General features: G+C 40.5%; 1 protein-coding gene across 1 annotated transcript in view; it reads right to left on the reverse strand.

Annotated features, from left to right (window-relative positions):
- The window catches only part of LOC140463419 (uncharacterized), a 216,929-nt gene that overhangs the window by 33,174 nt on the left and 165,969 nt on the right, over window positions 1–17,786 (reverse strand). The window contains exons 9-11 of the mRNA XM_072557330.1: window positions 13,255–13,347; window positions 3,326–3,433; window positions 2,116–2,265 (exon numbers count right to left, since the gene is read on the reverse strand). Coding sequence (XP_072413431.1) covers window positions 2,116–2,265; window positions 3,326–3,433; window positions 13,255–13,347 — 351 coding nt within the window. The remainder of the gene's footprint in view (window positions 1–2,115; window positions 2,266–3,325; window positions 3,434–13,254; window positions 13,348–17,786) is intronic.

The following is a 17,786-nucleotide window of genomic DNA, read 5'->3' on the forward strand; positions in this document are numbered from 1 at the left end:
GGGGCCCAAAATTGCTCATCATATACCAAGGTGGTCTGACCAGAGGTTTACACAGTTTCAGCAGTACATCCCTGCCCTTGTATTCTATCTCTCTTGAAATGAATGCTAACATTGCATTTGCCCTCCTAACTGCTAATTGAATCTGCATGCTAATCTTTAGAGAATTGAATTCCTAAGTCCCTTTGTGCTTCAGATTTCTGAAGTTTTTTCCTTTTTAGAAATTATTCTATGCTGCTATGCATAATGTCACACTTTCCAACATTGTGCTCCACTTGCCTGCCACTTCTTTGCCCACTCTCCTAGCCTGAACAACAAGTGGGCCTCTGGATTACTAGAGGTCATTGCTTCTCCAATTTAGGCTTGAGCTTCAGCCATTTACAACCCATATCAATGACTGCTATGAAATAGCAAAGTGTAATGTAACCATATTTGCTGAACATAAATTAGGAACAGGAGGAGGCAATTCAACATCTCAAATGTGCTCCGCCATTTAATATGATCATGGCTGATCTCAGCTTGACTGCACTTTCCTGCCTGCTCCTTAAAACTCTTCAACCCATTACTAATTAAATATCTATCTATCTCTTCCTTAAATATATTTAGTGTCCTGGTCTCCACCACGCCTGAAGATTCCTGAAGAAGGGCTTATGCCCGAAACGTCGATTCTCCTGTTCCTTGGATGCTGCCTGACCTGCTGCGCTTTTCCAGCAACACATTTTCAGCTCCACCACACCTCCACTGGTTCACAATCCTTTGAGAAGTGATTTCTCTTCATTAGTTTAAAATCTGCCACCCCCTAACCTGAAACTATGACCCTTAATTCTACATTGCCCCATGAGAGGAAATGTCCAGTCTACCTCTACGTTGTCAATCCCCTTTAGCTTCTTCTATACTTGGAGCAACTTGGAGACTCCTCGCAGCAAGTAATGAGTTGAAGTCATCATAAACCTGTTCGGAGTACCACATTGAGAATTCCTGACATCTAGCTTGTCCAGCACATTTGGTAAGATAGGAATCAGATCATTAATGAGGTGAATTATGCCTTTAATATGGCATTTAATAAGCTATAATCCCCTTTAATTGGCAATTTGCCACTGCCCAGTGAGAAATTTGATTTGCCCCATGGCGAATGCATACAGGATGAAGCAAGTTGCTCCAGATGTCAAGATAGGCCTTTCTGGACTTCTCATGTGATTCTGCCATGTGGTCCCGTAAGATTTCCACCCAAAGAGGAAGAGAGTGAGAGAGTTTTCAGCTGTAGAGAAATGACCATCAATTAACAGACTCACCAAAAGAACCAAATAAGGAATTCAGAAGTTGCTTATTTACCTAGAGAATGCTAAGTGTGAGAATTGTGCTATTACAGAAATTAGTTGAAATGAATAATACAAATGTGTTTAAGGAGAAGCTAAGTAAGCATATCATGCACTGGGAACAAAGGGCTATGATAATAATGTTGATGGTGAAGGATGGGCGAAGACTTGGTGAGATCATAAATGCTGGTAAAGACTGGTTGGGCTGAATTACCTGGTCCTGTGCAGTTTATTACATGCAATTATATGTTAAAGTGTTTCCCATGTAAGTGCAAGTGCTTCTTTAATGTTTACTGCAGACCATAAATGTAGTCCCCCACAACCAGTAACCAGCTACCACAAGATTCAATGTTGTGATTGGGGTAGTTGTGAAGTGCTACAACTGCAGTATTTTATGGTTGAAGTTATATAAAAGAAAACCTGGGAAAAAGTGGAGAGCTTTAATTAGGGTTGAATTGCAGACTCATTCTCTCAGAATGGGCAGGGAGGTTATCTGCACAGTTAATTAGGGTCAATTTTGGGAAGTTCTGTCAGATTGCACCCAGTTGAGTACAAAACTCTTTGTTCTAGTTTAACAGCATTGTCTTAAACCCAGGAGAATCTATTTTATTGCAATAAGTAGACAGCTTTACATGAATTTATTCTCCACTGAATCCTGATATCTCAACAGTTTACCAGCTGAATGTTATTATTGCAATCACTCTTCTGATACAGGAAATACTGCAAGTGAAGTAACCCTAAATGTGTGTGTTTTTTTTGTTTGTGCACATGCAGAATCTTCTGAGTTAATTTGTTAGCTTACCTGTAAAGAATAAACTACAGAGACAAACATCTGGAAATCACTAACAGACTGCCAGGAGACACAGTTCACCAGCTCGGCCATCAAAACAATGTAACGTAACACCACTGCATCCAACTTCCCACACAAAATATGGCCAAATACGGCAATCAGCTGTGAACACAAAGAACAAAAATTGGATAGAGCGAAATACACACTTACAAAAGGTATCAATATTAATGAATCTGGAAACAGTAGAGAGAAATCAAGGAGTTCAACATAACTTATCTCAACAGGAAACTGCTTTGTCACTATTTTCACATCTGGTACAAAAGATTTCTCTCCATCACACAAAGTATCTTTGTAAATCTCACAGATTTGCTCAATGCAAATAGAAAGAAATGAATCACTATTTTAGAATGACTGAAGAGTTATGCAACAAACTGCTAATAATGTGGAACAATATGCCAATTTGCTTTAACCTTGAAAAAAATATTTTTAATCGACCTGTTATGACACGCCTTTGGAGTATATATGACTTGAACCTAAACCTTCTGGCTTGGAGGTAGGATCATTACCACTATACCACAAAAACCCTCAGATTTTCCCTGAAGGCTGCATAATTCTATTGCTTTAAAAAGGCCTGCTCTAAGGTCAATGAGAGGTTCATTCTTATTAAGAACTTTCTGGTCAGATGGATGATATTGTTTCTTCCAAGTATCCATTCCCCACACACACACACAGACCTATAAGAAAAGCAGGAAATTACAAGCTTTCATTCTTTTTAAAATATATTTCTACATTTGCCTTGTATCTACAACAGATGTGTCAACCACAGTGTGATAGATACTTGTTAGATGGAAAGTTTTTATAGATGGATAGATACTATACTTTGGAAACTATCCAACTGCAAAGTGCATGTAAAATATCCATTGGTCAAAATGCATGTATTTTGACTAATCTATTTTAAACGAAATGAGTATCTTTGTGCCCATTATTCAGTTAAAGAGAGCCCAAATCACATACATCTGTTATATATATTTTTATATAAGTCTTGCGGAAAGAAAGTGACTGATGATACTTTATCAGTCTATAGATCCTTTTATATCCTTCCAAAAAATGAGCAGACACAGGAAAAATTTGATACATGCTCAAGTTAAAAGACTTCAAAGTATTTTATCTGCATCCATTTGAAAGGTAAGTATTTATAACAAGCATTTTCTGGAGGGCTTACCCTGTTTGTTGATGCATAGTTCTCTATGGCAGTCAAAAAATTAAATAGTGACAAGTTGCTGAGTTCTTCCACAATATAGTAATCAGCGAAGAGTGCAACAAGGGAATCCTGCAAAAATAAAGCTTACAGCTATAAACAATATGAAAGGGAGTTTACATCAGTCAAAAATACACTGTGATTCAGCTAGAATAAAACTGCTTATCCATATTTATGTTCAAGTTTATTATTTTTGTTACCTTTTTCCCAAAAGACATTTTGGATAGCAGCCCACTAAATTTTGCTGATCTCTGAGATAAGAAAAAACAAGATAACACATAGCCATCTAAAGGCAGGGATGGTAAGTAGAGAACATAGCCATCCAAAGGCAGGGATGGTAGGCAGCAACGTTAAATTATTCTCTTCCTACGTAGTATCAAACTTCAAACTGTGGGACAGGTCGTCACTGGCAACTCCAGTTCTCTGTTTGCTCCTCTAGCCCTTCATCTTGGACAGCAGTCACCAACATTCCAGGGTATGCTCCATGGGCAACAAGTGCCTACATCCCTCATCCACGCACATTGGCATTAGGCATATGCCAGCCTCACTGCACCCTCATGGCATATCTCTGACCCAAATACAGTGCTGCATTTTGGAGTGCACCAGCCCATTTCATTGGAATGCTGCTGCTGGGAAATTTTGCACAGAGGTTCTAGCACCCAACTGGTGAATTGGAGCAGGTTGAATCTCCTGGCTCTGTGATTGCTCTCTTAGCACTCACTCACTTTACACATACTTCGATGCTAACAACATTCCTGTGTTGTCTTGGCTTTTTGCACTTTACTCCTTCAGCCACAGCTTAAAGTCTCAAGTACCTTTGTCCAGATTTACAGGCCATTTATCATGTTTATGAGCAGTGACCAGTCCAAGGAGTGGACATGTTTCTGTTCTGCACTACTGGGCTATGTTAATCTCACAGTAGCACCATGTATCAGCAGCCTACACAGCATCCACATCACATGTGTACCAATCAGCTGGCCATGTCTCAAAGTCTAAGAGTAGTCATTCACATTCAAGTCAAGGAAACACTTTTCAGTCAGGAGGCCCCAGCACAAGAAATCAACACAGCCTCGAGTAACAGTCCAGGGGCTTTGGCACAGTCAGGTAGCTGCTTGGGGCAGTCAGGTTCAGGGTCTGTGTCTCTACAGTCCAGGGACAGGACTACAGACCGTCCTGTGATGTGACTCCAGAGTAACAAAGCCAGGGATTCACACTAAGTCAATCAGGGAGACGTGGGGCCAAGTTCAGCTCTACCTCCACTTACAAATTTGTTGATGACACCACCATAGGAAATCAGATTTCAAGCAACATCGAGACAGAGTACAGGAAAGCGATAGAGAGCTAAATGGTTTGGTGTGAAGAGAATTATCTCTCCCTCACTGTCAGCAAAACAAAGGAGCTGGTCATTGACTTCAGGAAGTGGCGCGGAGATCACGCCTCTGTCTGTATCAATGGTGCTGAGGTGGAGATGGTCGAGAGCTTCAAGTTCCTATGAGTAAATATCACCAACAATCTGCCCTGGTTCATCCACATTGATGCTTTCATCAAGTACGCACACCAACACCTCTACTTCCTACTTTTAAGCAAATTTGGCGTGTCCTCAATAACTCTTAACAATTTTCATAGATATATGATAGAAAGCATCCTGAGTATGATAACTCCAAGAAATTACAGAATATGCCCAAGACCTCAAGAAATTACAGAGAGTTGTCAACACAGCCTCTAGTAACAGTCCAGGGGCTTTGGCACAGTCAGGCAGCTGCTTGGGGCAGTCAGGTTCGGGGTCTGTGTCTCTACAGTCCAGGGACAGGACTACAGACATTGTGATGTGACTCCAGAGTAACAAAGCCAGAGATTCACACTAAGTCAATCAGGGAGACCATCATAAAAACCAGACTTCCTTCCATTGACTCCATCTACACTTCCCACTGCCTTGGGAAAGCAGTCAACATAATCAAAGACCCCTCCCACCCCGATTATAATCTCTCCAACCCTCTTCAGGCACAAGATACAAAAGTTTGAAAACACGTACAAAGACATTCAGAAACGGCTTCTTTCCTGCTATTCTCAGACTTCTGAATGAATCTCTCATATATGAGGGTTAATATTTTCTGCACCTTCTCTGTAGCTGTAACACCAAATTCTGTATTCTGTTCTGTTACCCTGACGTACTTACGTAAGGTATGATTTAACTGGATAGCAAAAGAATACTTTTCAATGTGAAAATAATAAATCAAATCAAATCAAATTCAGAGAAAGGAAATTTCCATTCAATGATAGACTTCATGTTTCCTTCCCCTTACCCCGTTTTAAGTACTTTGAACCAGCTCATGGTTTGAGAGCCAGCATGCTGGCATGTGCCAGGCCTTCCTTGAACATATTTATAGTACCAATGTGAATTTTCTGTCTCTTTAACTTTCATCATTCCTTTTACCTCTGCAAGAATGCATCTCATCTTTATTTGATGCCACTGCTCATAATCATTTGAATGGTAAATGGTTTGTAGAATGTCTAAAATTCACTTGATTAGTTACGTCTTCAAGTCATCTGCCAATCACTGCAATATTCTACTAACAATTCAACAAAACCAGTTGAAGTTTGGGAAACATTAATGCAATTTAACATAGAATTAGCGGATTTTCACATTTGATTCATGTTGTTAACAATTGTACTAATTAGTAACAATGTAAGACTGGCAATTACATTGTGTCATATTATTTTATCTTAATCCTTTCATATCAAATTTCATTGCTATTTTAAGAGAGGTGCTAACCCATTTAATTGAAACAGATTAGTACCAATGCTAAAATAGTTGACAAAGTAATTTGTCATGAATGCTTGAAGTATTTGACTGATGATATCTCAGATGTAATTTTTAGTTAATAGTTTGCTACCTGATTATAGTTTTAACCCAGTATTGTAAATCAGTTTCCTAAAAAAAGGGGAAAAAGTTACACAAATTATCTAAAATGATAATCGTGATAAATTATTACACATGTGCCTTTCCTGTCCCTTGGCTGTTTTCTTCTGCCTCTGATGCTGTAATCCTAACAATAGGGAATGTATTATTCCCCTTTGTAGAAAACTGATATTTGAGCTGTTAGCTCATATCCCATCTGATAGTAGATTTAATTAGAGTTAAATCTCTTTAAAAATTCATGAATTTCTCCACTTGTTTAAAAAAATGTGCATATTCATGATTAAGCAATAGTGCAATCCTTGTAAAGTACAGTAAAAGCCATAAGAAAATAAATAATTATTTATGTAAAGAGCAGAAGGTTATTTACTGACAAGGAAAAGGGTCTTGGATACACCATCAGTTTAGCAAGATAGGACAAAAGGATGTATTATAACAATCTTCAGAATTATTACTGATTACAAACTACAATTAATTAAGCAGAGCCTAACCTTTTCTTTTTAAGTAAAGCGAGAATGCGGTTGTGCCCCAGATTCAGAATACTGGATTTTATTCTTTACTTTGATTAAGGGAAATGATGCTACTTTCCACTTCAACTGAACCAGCAGGAGAGGAAGACACAAATTAATTACCTCAAATAAACAAAATTTGTCTGAAGCAGACACTTTCATGTCAGGTTCACAAAGACAAAGGAAAACAATTTGCCAAAAGACAAATCAGCAATAACTTCAGGATGAGAAACCAATAATGGTAGTATCACTCGTGGACCTATTTATAATCTGTGCATGGGTTATAGGTATCAATGGCAAGGCCAGCACTTATTGCCAAATCCCAATGTTTAAAAATTCATTCACAGGGTGTGGGGATTGCTCGCTAGGCCAGCATTTATTGACTATCCCAAATTGCCCTGATCAGGTGGTGTTGAGCTGCCGTCTTGAACCATTGGGGTGTAGGGATACCCACAGTGCTGCAAGAGAGGGCGTTCCAGGAATTTGATCTGGCAACAATGAAGGAACTATGGTGTAGTTCCAACTCAGGATGGTGAGTGACTTGGACAGGAACTTGTAAGTAGTGATGTTCCCAGATGCCTGTTTTCCTTGAGCCTCTCGGTGATAAATGTTATGGGTTTGGAAGGTGTTATCAATAGAACCTTGGTGAGTTATTGTTACTATATCTTGTAGATGTACACACTGCTGTTACTGATAATTGGTGCTGATAGGAGTGAGGTAGTAGATGACGTGCTTGTCGAGCCGTTTGCTTTGTTCTAGATGGTGTTGAGCACTTTCAGAGTTGTTGAAGCTGTACCCATTCAGGTACATACAGAGAATTTAATCACATGAGTGACTTGTATATTATAGATAATGGGCTGTGTTTGGGGAGACAGGAGGTGAGTTACTCACCGCAAAATTCCTAATCTTTGACCTGCCTTTATAAATATAGTATTTATGTAGCTGGCCCAGTTCAATTTCTAGTCAATGGTAACTCCCCCAGAAGTTGATAGTGGGGAAATTCAGTGATGATAATATTGTTGAATGTCCATAGCTAATGGAGGTGGTGGAGGGAGTAAACGTTGGTATTCCAACAAGTGAGCCACTTTGTTCTGGATGGTGTTGGGTTTTTCAAGTGTTCTTGAAGTGTTCAGGCAAGTGGCAGTGCATCCATCACAATCCTGACTTATGCTTTGTAAATGGTGAACAAGCTCTGAGGAGTCAGGAGATAAATTACTTGCTGCAAAATTTCCAATGGTCTTCTTATCAGCTCTGCGGCCACTGTATTATTGTGGATAGTCCACTTAAGTATTTAGCCAATGGCAACTTTAGGATATTGGTGCTGGATTCAGTGATGATAATGCATTGAATGTCAAACGAAATAGTTAGATTGTCTATTGTTGAAGATGGTCATTTCCTGGTACTTGTGCGGCATGAATGTTATTACCACTTCTCAACGCAAACCTTAATGCAGAATGGATTTTGTTCCATATGGACATGGATGCTTCAGCATCTGAAGAGCTGTGGATACTGCTGAACATTGTGCAATCATCAGTTAACATCCTCACTTCTGACCTGATGTGGAGGGAAAGTAATTGTGTTGCAGCTGAAGTTGAGTGAGCCTAGGACACTACACTGAGGCACTTCTGCAGTGAAATCATGGAGCTCCAATCACAAGCATCTTCCTTTGAGTTAGACACCAGCTAACAGAGAGTTACCAACATAGTAATAGAAGGTGCTGGAGTAACTCATGAGGTCTGGCAGCACCTACACAGAGAGGAACAGATTTAATGTTTCAAGTCTAATATGCCCTTTCTCGTAATCTGAAGAAAAATCATATTAGACTTGAACATTAATTCTATTTCCAACTCTGCAGATGCTGCCAAATCTGAATTTCTTCACCACTTCCCGTGGGCGGCACGGTGGCACAGTGGTTAGCACTGCTGCCTCACAGCGCCAGAGACCCGGGTTCAGTTCCCGCCTCAGGCGACTGACTGTGTGGAGTTTGCACGTTCTTCCCGTGTCTGCGTGGGTTTCCTCCGGGTGCTCCGGTTTCCTCCCACAGTCCAAAAGATGTGCAGGTCAGGTGACTTGGCCATGCTAAGTTGCCCGTAGTGTTAGGTAAGGGGTAGATGTAGATGTAGATGTAGGGGTATGGGTGGGTTATGCTTCTGCGGGGCGGTGTGGACTTGTTGGGCCGAAGGGCCTGTTTCCACACTGTAAGTAATCTAATCTAATCTTAAGTCCAAACTCACAGCATCAGCAGTACTTTGCTTTTATTTTTGTGGAGAGTTACTCCTGCCTCCCAGTGACTTACATTTTTCTAGAGCTCCTTCCCCTTCAGTCAAATAAGCTTTGATATCTAGGATAGTCACTCTCACATCACCCCTGGAAGTCAACTCTTCTTGTCCATGTTTTGGCCAACACTCTAATGAGGTCAGGAGCTGAGTGACCCTCTTGGAACCCAAACTGAGCAGGTTATTGTACCACTTGACAGCACTGTCCATCCATGTTCTTTCACTTTGCTTATGATCAACTTTGCTGACTGTTTTAGTAGAAATTGTCCAGATAACATTGTCCTGTTTCCTGTGGTCATAGCTGGGCTATTTTATACAATGTTGAATAGATGTAGTGTTTCAACTATATTCTAACAGCTAAAATGCTATAGCATTTGCTTGGTAAGTAGTCTAGCTAGTTCTGAAGTTTAAGTCTGCATTACTACCAGTAGAGTGTTGTTAAGGCTATAGCCTTTGTTGTATCCAATGCCATCATTCTTTTCTTGAAATCACATGGAGTGAATCAAATTGGTTAAGGGTTTTGGCACCTCTGGCTGAAGATGTTGCCTTGTCTCTAAATTTATTCATCATATCTATAGGGATTCCATCACATCCTTCTCCTTTTCCTTGCTTTAGTTTTTTTAAAAAATACAGGTTGTTCTGGTACAACGCATGTTTCATCAACACAAATAGGCTATAATATCATTGATGAATTGTGGACAATGTTTAGTTAATGCAAACTTTCTACTGAATGGGTATAGCGATTTTCTATAGCGAGCTCCAATTTTTAATAGAATTTATAGACTCCCTACAGTGCGGATTTTTATTTTATTGCCCATCCCTAGTTGTCCTTGAGAAGGTAGTAATGTGCTGCTGCTTGAACCACTGCAGTCCATATACTGTTGACCCACAACGCCCTTAGAGAGGGAATTCCAGGATTTTGACACAGCCACACTGAAGGAATGGCAATATATTTCCAAATCAGGATGGTGACTGGCTTGCAGGGGCACCTGCAGGTGGTGGCATTCCCATGTATCTGCTACCCTTCTCCTTTTAGATGAAAGTTGTGATGGGTTTGGAAGGTCCTATCTAAGGATCTTTGGTGAATTTCTTCAGTGCATTTGCCACTGAACATCGACAGAGAGAGTGGATGCTTGCAGATGTGGTGCCAATCAAGCAAGCTGTTTTGTCCTGGATGGTATCAAGCTTCTTGAGTGTTGTTGCAGCCATCCAGGCAAATGGGAAATATTCTATCACACTCCTGATTTATGCCTTTTAGATGGTGGACAAGCTTTACTGCTGCAGTATTCCTAGTTTCTGACCTGCTCTTGTATTTATGTGATAAGTCTAGTTGAGTTTCTGATCAATGGCAACCACATGGAATCAGTGATGGTAACTCAAGAGACAATGGTTAGATTGCCTCTTATTGGTGATGGCTATTGTTTCACATTTATACGATGCAAATGTTACTTGCCACTTGTCAGCCCAAGCCTGGATATTGTCCAGATCTTGTTGATTTGAAGATGGATTGCTTCAGTATCTGAGAAGTTGTGAATGGTGCTAAACATTGTACCATTGGCAAACATCCCACTTCTGACCTTATAATGGAGGGAAGGCCATTGATGAAGCAGCTGAAGATGATTGGGCCAAGGACACCACCCTGAAAGACTCCTGCAGCAATGTCCTGAAGCTCAGATGACAGACCTCCAACAACCACAACTATCTTCCTGAATGAATGGTTGTGGAGAGGGTGCCTCCCAATTCCCATTGATTCCAGTTTTTCAATGGCCTCTTTGATGCCAGTCTTGATCAAATGCAGCCTTGATTCGAAGGGTTGCCAGTCTCACGTTATCTCTGGAATTCAGCTGTTTTGTCTATGTTTGAAACAAGGATATAATGAGGTCAGGAGCTGAGTGGCGCTGGTGGAACCCACGTTAGGTGTCACTGAGCAGGTTATTGCTGACTGGGCGCTGCTTGACAGCACAGTTGATGACACCTTCCATCACTTTACTGATGATCAGGACTAGACTGATGGGGTAATTGGCTGGATTGGACTTTTCCTGCTTTTTGTGTCCATGATGACCCTGGGCAATTTTCCACATTGCCAGTGTTGTCATTGTCCTGCCCACCTGTATTCCCGTTTTATAAGCAAAACAGCACAGGCAGACTCATTTCAGCAACAGGCTTACTATTCATTGCTGCAAATGATTCAGGTTGGAGGACAAAATACGTAGTTAGCAACTGACTTTCATTTAAGTTTCCTTCATAGCACTGAACAAAGCTACAATCCTCTTTAAAAAAAATCTGTACGATCATTAAATTTGTTGTCATATATTTTGTGTTATGATCGCTAAATGGCTTGTTATTAAATCTTGCTGAATTAATATATTATTTTCCTCAAGAGAGATATTTTAACAAGTGCTTCTTCCATCTTATTGCTCCTAATTATAAGTAACACTAGTGAATAAAATAAGGCATTGTACTGTTGATTGGCTTTTGAAAAGAAATAAATTAAATCCCAACAGATTTGATTAGAATAAGCAAACTTCTTTCATTTATTAATTATTTACATATACATTTTACTGTCTCATGAATGGACCAATTTTAAAGAAACAATCAAAGTGTTCCCTATTAATTGCAATTCAGATTTACAACATGTTAATAACAATATCTTAGTCTAAAGCCAAACAATAACTGTTTGTCTCTTTGACCTTGAAGCTCATTGAATCTCTCATGTGATAAACACATCTATTCAGCAGCACACACTTTGACACAAAGTCTAATTTTTCCCAGCTTCCTAACATCAACAAGTTAGAATTCACACACTGCAACCTGTTAGGGTGGGTAAGGGAGGCAACAGTATGTGATATTATCTCGAGACTATTAATCCAGAGCCCTAGGTAACGTTCTTGGGACCCTGGTCAAATCCTGCCATAGTAGATGGTCTGAATTCAATTTTAAAAAAACTGCAACTAAGAGTCTAATGATGGACATGAATCTATTGCTGATTGTAAGGAAAAACCCACTTGGTTCACTAATATTTTTTAGGGAAGGGAACTGCCGTCTTTATCTGGCTGTCTACTTGCAGAGCGCTTCAGAGAAATCTCCAGAATACCCGCACCAACCAACCCCACCGCCCTGGCCAAACACTTCAACTCCATCTCCCACTCCGCCAAAGACATGCATGTCCTGGGTCTCCTCCATCACCACACCCTAAGAACCCGACGTTGGGAGGAAGAACACCTCATCTTCCGCATTCAAACCCTCTAACCCCATGGCATCAATGTGGACCTCACCAGTTTCCTCATTTCCCCATATCCCTCCTTATCCCAGTTTCAACCTTCCAAGTCAGCACCGCCCTCATGACCTACCTGTTCATCTTCTTTCCCACCTATCCGCTTCACCCTCCTCTCTATCTATCACTTACCCCCATCTCCATCTACATATCACACTTTGAGCTACCTTCCCCCCAGATCCACCCCTTCCCATTTATCTCCCTACCCCCTCAGCTCACAAGCTCTTGTCTGAAATGTCGATTCTCCTGCTCCTTAGATACTGCCTGATCTGCTGTGCTTTTCTGGCAACATACACTCGACTCTGTCTCCAGCATCTGCCGCCCTCACTTTCTCCTGGCCTACATGCAACTCCAGACCAACAGCAATGTGGTTGACACTGGCAGTTAGGGGTGGGCAATAAATGTTGATCTAGTCAGAGATGTCCACACCCTGTGAATGAATGAATGAAAAAAAAGGCTGTTGATAGATAGTTGCCAGTAACTGTTCACTAACGACCCATGGTGAATTATATTTTTTCATTAAAACATTTTAGAAATTAAATATGGAGTACTGCTTAACAATTTTCACTGCACTATCTGAGGGTCCAATAAATTAAACCTTACAGCTGTTCTTATTTTACATGTTTTTCTAGTTTTCTCTACTCCTCTGCTGAAATCTCCGATTTCAAAATGTTTCGAAATGTTAAATATTCTCCAACACTTCAGCAAAATGCCATTTGGAAGACCAGACTTTGAGGGCTACTATGGTACTTAACAATAGGATTACATCAAAATCAGTCTCAATGTTGCCCTCACACAACATAAACTGCAGATTATTGATACATGCAACTTCATTGTAGATAGTGAAATATGTACATTTTCACATAGCTGGATACATATTATTTTTCTTTAAGGACCATTTTCCCACAGATAAGTACCTGAATAGAAAGAGCTGGTTCACTCATTAGTTTGATTTCATCTTTCCACAAAAGATTGGCTGCAAGGTGTTCAATTATGGACAGACAGCGATTCTGTAATGAAAAACAAAGTTAAAAAATACCAGTGTAGTCAATGAGAGGGAAACGTATCTTTCACACATTTCCCACTTTTAGAAAATGAATGCAACAGGTTGGCTGAGAATCTTTGAATTGCATCAGAAATACAGTTAAAAATCACACAACAACAGGTTATAGTCCAACAGGTTTAATTGGAAGCACACTAGCTTTCGGAGCGACGCTCCTTCATCAGGTGATTGTGGAGGGCTCGATTGTAACACAGAATTTATAGCAAAAATTTGCAGTGTGATGTAACTGAAATTATACATTGAAAAATTGATTGTCTGTTAAGCCTTTCATCTGTTAGAATACAGTGATAGTTTCACTTCTTTCATGCGTAAGTGAAATCGGGATTCATATATAGGAATCTAAGATGACTAAAGGAATAACCTGCATGAGAGAGTGATGTACTTACCAAGAAATGCAGCATGTATTATGGTATATATAAATGAGTTTTAAAGAAACCTACCAGAGTCAGATTTTAATTCCCAATCCAGAACAGGGCACAAGTTCCCCGAAGAGATATCCAAATATTATTCAAAGATGGACCAAACCATGAACAAGGAAGGATGTGAGACTCTATTCTGAAGTAGCTGCCAGGCCAGGTCAGATGAGGTTAGCGGTGGGAAGAGTAGCAATGCTGATAAGGATCTTTAGTGAAGGAACCTTGATGGAGCATTTCTGCAGCTTTGAGGTACATAAAGATGTTTTGTGTCACATATATGAGCAGCCACTGAATAGCAGGCAGAAGTGGGCAAACCTGCACATTCCACGATTGTATCCAAAAATTGCAAACTGAGATCCCACAAATAATGCAGAGTGTAAATTACTTAGGAAAATAACCTGTATCTGTTTCAAGTAATTTTCAAATGAAATGTGAGTTCCTGGCAGTTGAAAATCATCCCTATTATTACTACTGCTGTACCTTTAAATGACATGCGGAATACTAATGTGCAAGTGCAATATAATAGAGTAATAGATTTGAATTCTCACAATTAGCTGCTGTGAGGTGGAAAAGTCCACCTCAACCTCCCAATGAAACAATGGCCATCTGTCTATACTGAAGATTTTAGTAGCCAATACACAGACTGGCGCTACCAAGAAGTCAATACGAGTGGAGAAAAAACTTGGAAACTGGACCTTGCTCTCGACCAGAATTGCCAAGTCAAACAGGCAGGATGGGGTACATCTGAGGGTGCCAAGTGAAATAAGGATGGAAAGTGCAAAGATACTAGCCATCATATCCAATTCCTCTTAGATAAGTGGGTAGAAGATTTGTGTATATTACATACCATAGAGTCATGGAGATGTTAAGCACAGAAACAGACCCTTCGGTCCAACTCGCCCATGCCAACCAGATATCCCAACCCAATCTAGTCCCACCTGCCAGCACCTGGCCCATATCCCTCCAAACTCTTCCTCTTCATACACCCACCCAAATGCTTTTTAAAATGTTGCTATTGTACCAGCCTCCATCACTTCCTCTGGTGGCTCATTCCATACACATTCCACCCACTGTGTGAAAACGTTGCCACTTAAGTCTCTTTTATATCTTTCCCCTCTCACCCTAAACCTATGCCCTCTCGTTCTGGACTCCCTGACCCCAGGGAAAAGACTTTGTCTATTTATCCTATTCATGCCCCTTATAATTTTGTAAACCTCTATAAGGTCACCCCTCAGCCTCCGATGCTCCAGGGAAAACAGTGCCAGCCTGTTCATCCTCTCCTGATAGCTCAAATCCTCAAATCCTGGCAACATCCTTGTAAATCTTTTCTGAACCCTTTCAAGTTTCACAACATCTTTCCGATAGGAAGGAGACCAGAATTGCACGCAATATTCCAACAGTGGCCTAACCAATGTCCTGTACAGTCGCAACATGACCTTCCAACTCCTATACTCAATACTCTGACCAAAGCATACCTAATGCCTTCTTCACTATCCTATCTACCTGCGACTCCACTTTCAAGGAGCTATGAACCTGCACTCCAAGGTCTCTTTGTTCAGCAACTCTCCCTAGGACCTTACCATTAAGTGTATAAGTCTTGCTAAGATTTGCTTTCCCAAAATGCAGCACCCGCATTTATCCGAATTAAACTTCATCTGCCACTTCTCAGCCCATTGGCCCATCTGGTCAAGATCCTGTTGTAATCTGAGGTAACCTTCTTTGCTGTCCACGACACCTCCAATTTTGGTGTCATCTGCAAATTTACTAACTATACCTCTTATGCTCACATCCAAGTCATTTATATAAATGACAAAAAGTAGAGGTCTCCACTGGTCACAAGCCTCCATTCTGAAAAATAACCCTCCATCACCACCCTCTGTCTTCTACCTTTGAGCCAGTTCAGTAACCAAATGGCTTGTTCTCCCTATATTCCGTGAGATCTAACCTTGCTAATCAATCTCCCATGGGGAACCTTGTCAAACGCCTTATTGAAGTCCATATAGATCACATCTACTGCTCTGCCCTCATCAATCCTCTTTGTTACTTCTTCGAAAAACTCAATCAAGTTTGTGAGACATGATTTCCCACGCACAAAGCCATGTTGACTCTCCCTAATCAGCCCTTGCCTTTCCAAATACATGTACATCCTGTCCCTCAGGATTCCCTCCAACAACTTGCCCACCACCAATGGGCATCAGGCTCACTGGTCTATAGTTTTCTGACTTGTACTTACCACCCTTCTTAAACAGTGGCACCATATTAGCCAACCTCCAGTCTTCCGGCACCTCACCTGTGATTAGTGATACAAATATCTCAGCAAGAGGTCCAATCACTTCTCTAGCCTTCCACGGAGTTCTAGGGTACACCTGATCAGGTCCTGGGGATTTATCAACCTTTATGTGTTTCAAGACATCCAGCATTTCCTCCTCTGTAGTATGGACATTTTTTCAAGGTGTCACCATCTATTTCCCTACAGTCTATATCTTCCATATCCTTTTCCACAGTAAATACTGATGCAAAATACTCGTTTAGTATCTCCCCCATTTTCTGCGACTCCACACAAAGGCCACCTTGCTGATCTTTGAGGGGTCCTATTCTCTCCCTAGTTACCCTTTTGTCCTTAATGTATTTGTAAAAACCCTTTGGATTCTCCCTAATTCTATTTCCCAAAGCTATCCCATGTCCCCTTTTTGCCCTCTGATTTTCCTCTTAAGTATACTCTTCTAAGGATTCACTCGATCTATCCTGTCTATACCTGATATATGCTTCCTTCTTTTTCTTAACCAAACCCTCAATTTCTTTAGTCATCCAGCATTCCCTATACCACCAGCCTTCCCTTTCACCCTAACAGGAACATACTTACTATGGATTCTTGTTATCTCATTTCTGAAGGCTTCCCATTTTCCAGCCGTCCCTTTACCTGCGAATATCTGGCTCCACTCAGCTTTTGAAACTTCTTGCCTAATACCATCAAAATTGGCCTTTCTCCAAATTAGAACTTCAACTTTTAGATCTGGTCTATCCTTTTCCATCACTATTTTAAATCTAATAGAATTATGGTCGCTGGCCCCAAAGTGCTCCCCCACTGACACCTCAGTCACCTGCCCTGCCTTATTTTCTAAGAGTAAGTCAGGTTTTGCACCTTCTCTGGTAGATACATTCGCATATTGAATCAGCAAATTTTCTTGCACACATAACAAATTCCTCTCCATCTAAACCCTTAACACTATGGCAGTCCCAGTCTGTGCTTGGAAAGTTAAAATCCCTACCATAACCACCCTATTATTCTTACAGATAGCTGAGACTTCCTTAAAAGTTTGTTTTCAATTTCCCTCTGCCTATTAGGGTGTCTACAACACAATCCCAATAAAGTGATCAACCCTTTCTTATTTCTCAGTTCCACCCAAAAAACTTCCCAAATATCGTACCTCAGTACAGCTATAATGCTATCCCTTCTCAAAAACGCCACTGCCCCTCCTCTCTTGCCTCCCTTTCTGTCCTTCCTGTAGCAATTGTATCCTGGAACATTAAGCTGCCAGTCCTGTCCATCCCTGAGACATGTTTCTGTAATTGCTATGATATCCCAGTCCCACGTTCCTAACCATGCCCTGAGTTCATCTGCTTTCCCTGTTAGGCTCCTTGCATTGAAATAAATGCAGTTTAATTTATTAGTCCTACCTTGTCCCTGCCAGTCCAGAAGAAAAAAAATAACTGAAGTTAGTAACTGATGTTCGCCTTAGTGAAAGTTGAGAGGAAATTTGATAATGGTTTTATAAAGTTTGGAAGATTATAGGTAGATTAGACAGGGGGTAGCTTTCTCAATGGCAGAAGGATAAAGGATCAGAGGATAAACAAAGAACTGTGGGTGCTGGAAATCTTACACAAAAACTGAAATTGCTGGAAAACTCTTCAGATCTGACAGCATCTGTGAATAGAAAGCAGAGTTAATGTTTTGAGCCCAGTGACCTTG

The sequence above is a fragment of the Chiloscyllium punctatum genome, chromosome 38 (assembly GCF_047496795.1).
Source record: "Chiloscyllium punctatum isolate Juve2018m chromosome 38, sChiPun1.3, whole genome shotgun sequence".
Taxonomy (NCBI): domain Eukaryota; kingdom Metazoa; phylum Chordata; class Chondrichthyes; order Orectolobiformes; family Hemiscylliidae; genus Chiloscyllium; species Chiloscyllium punctatum.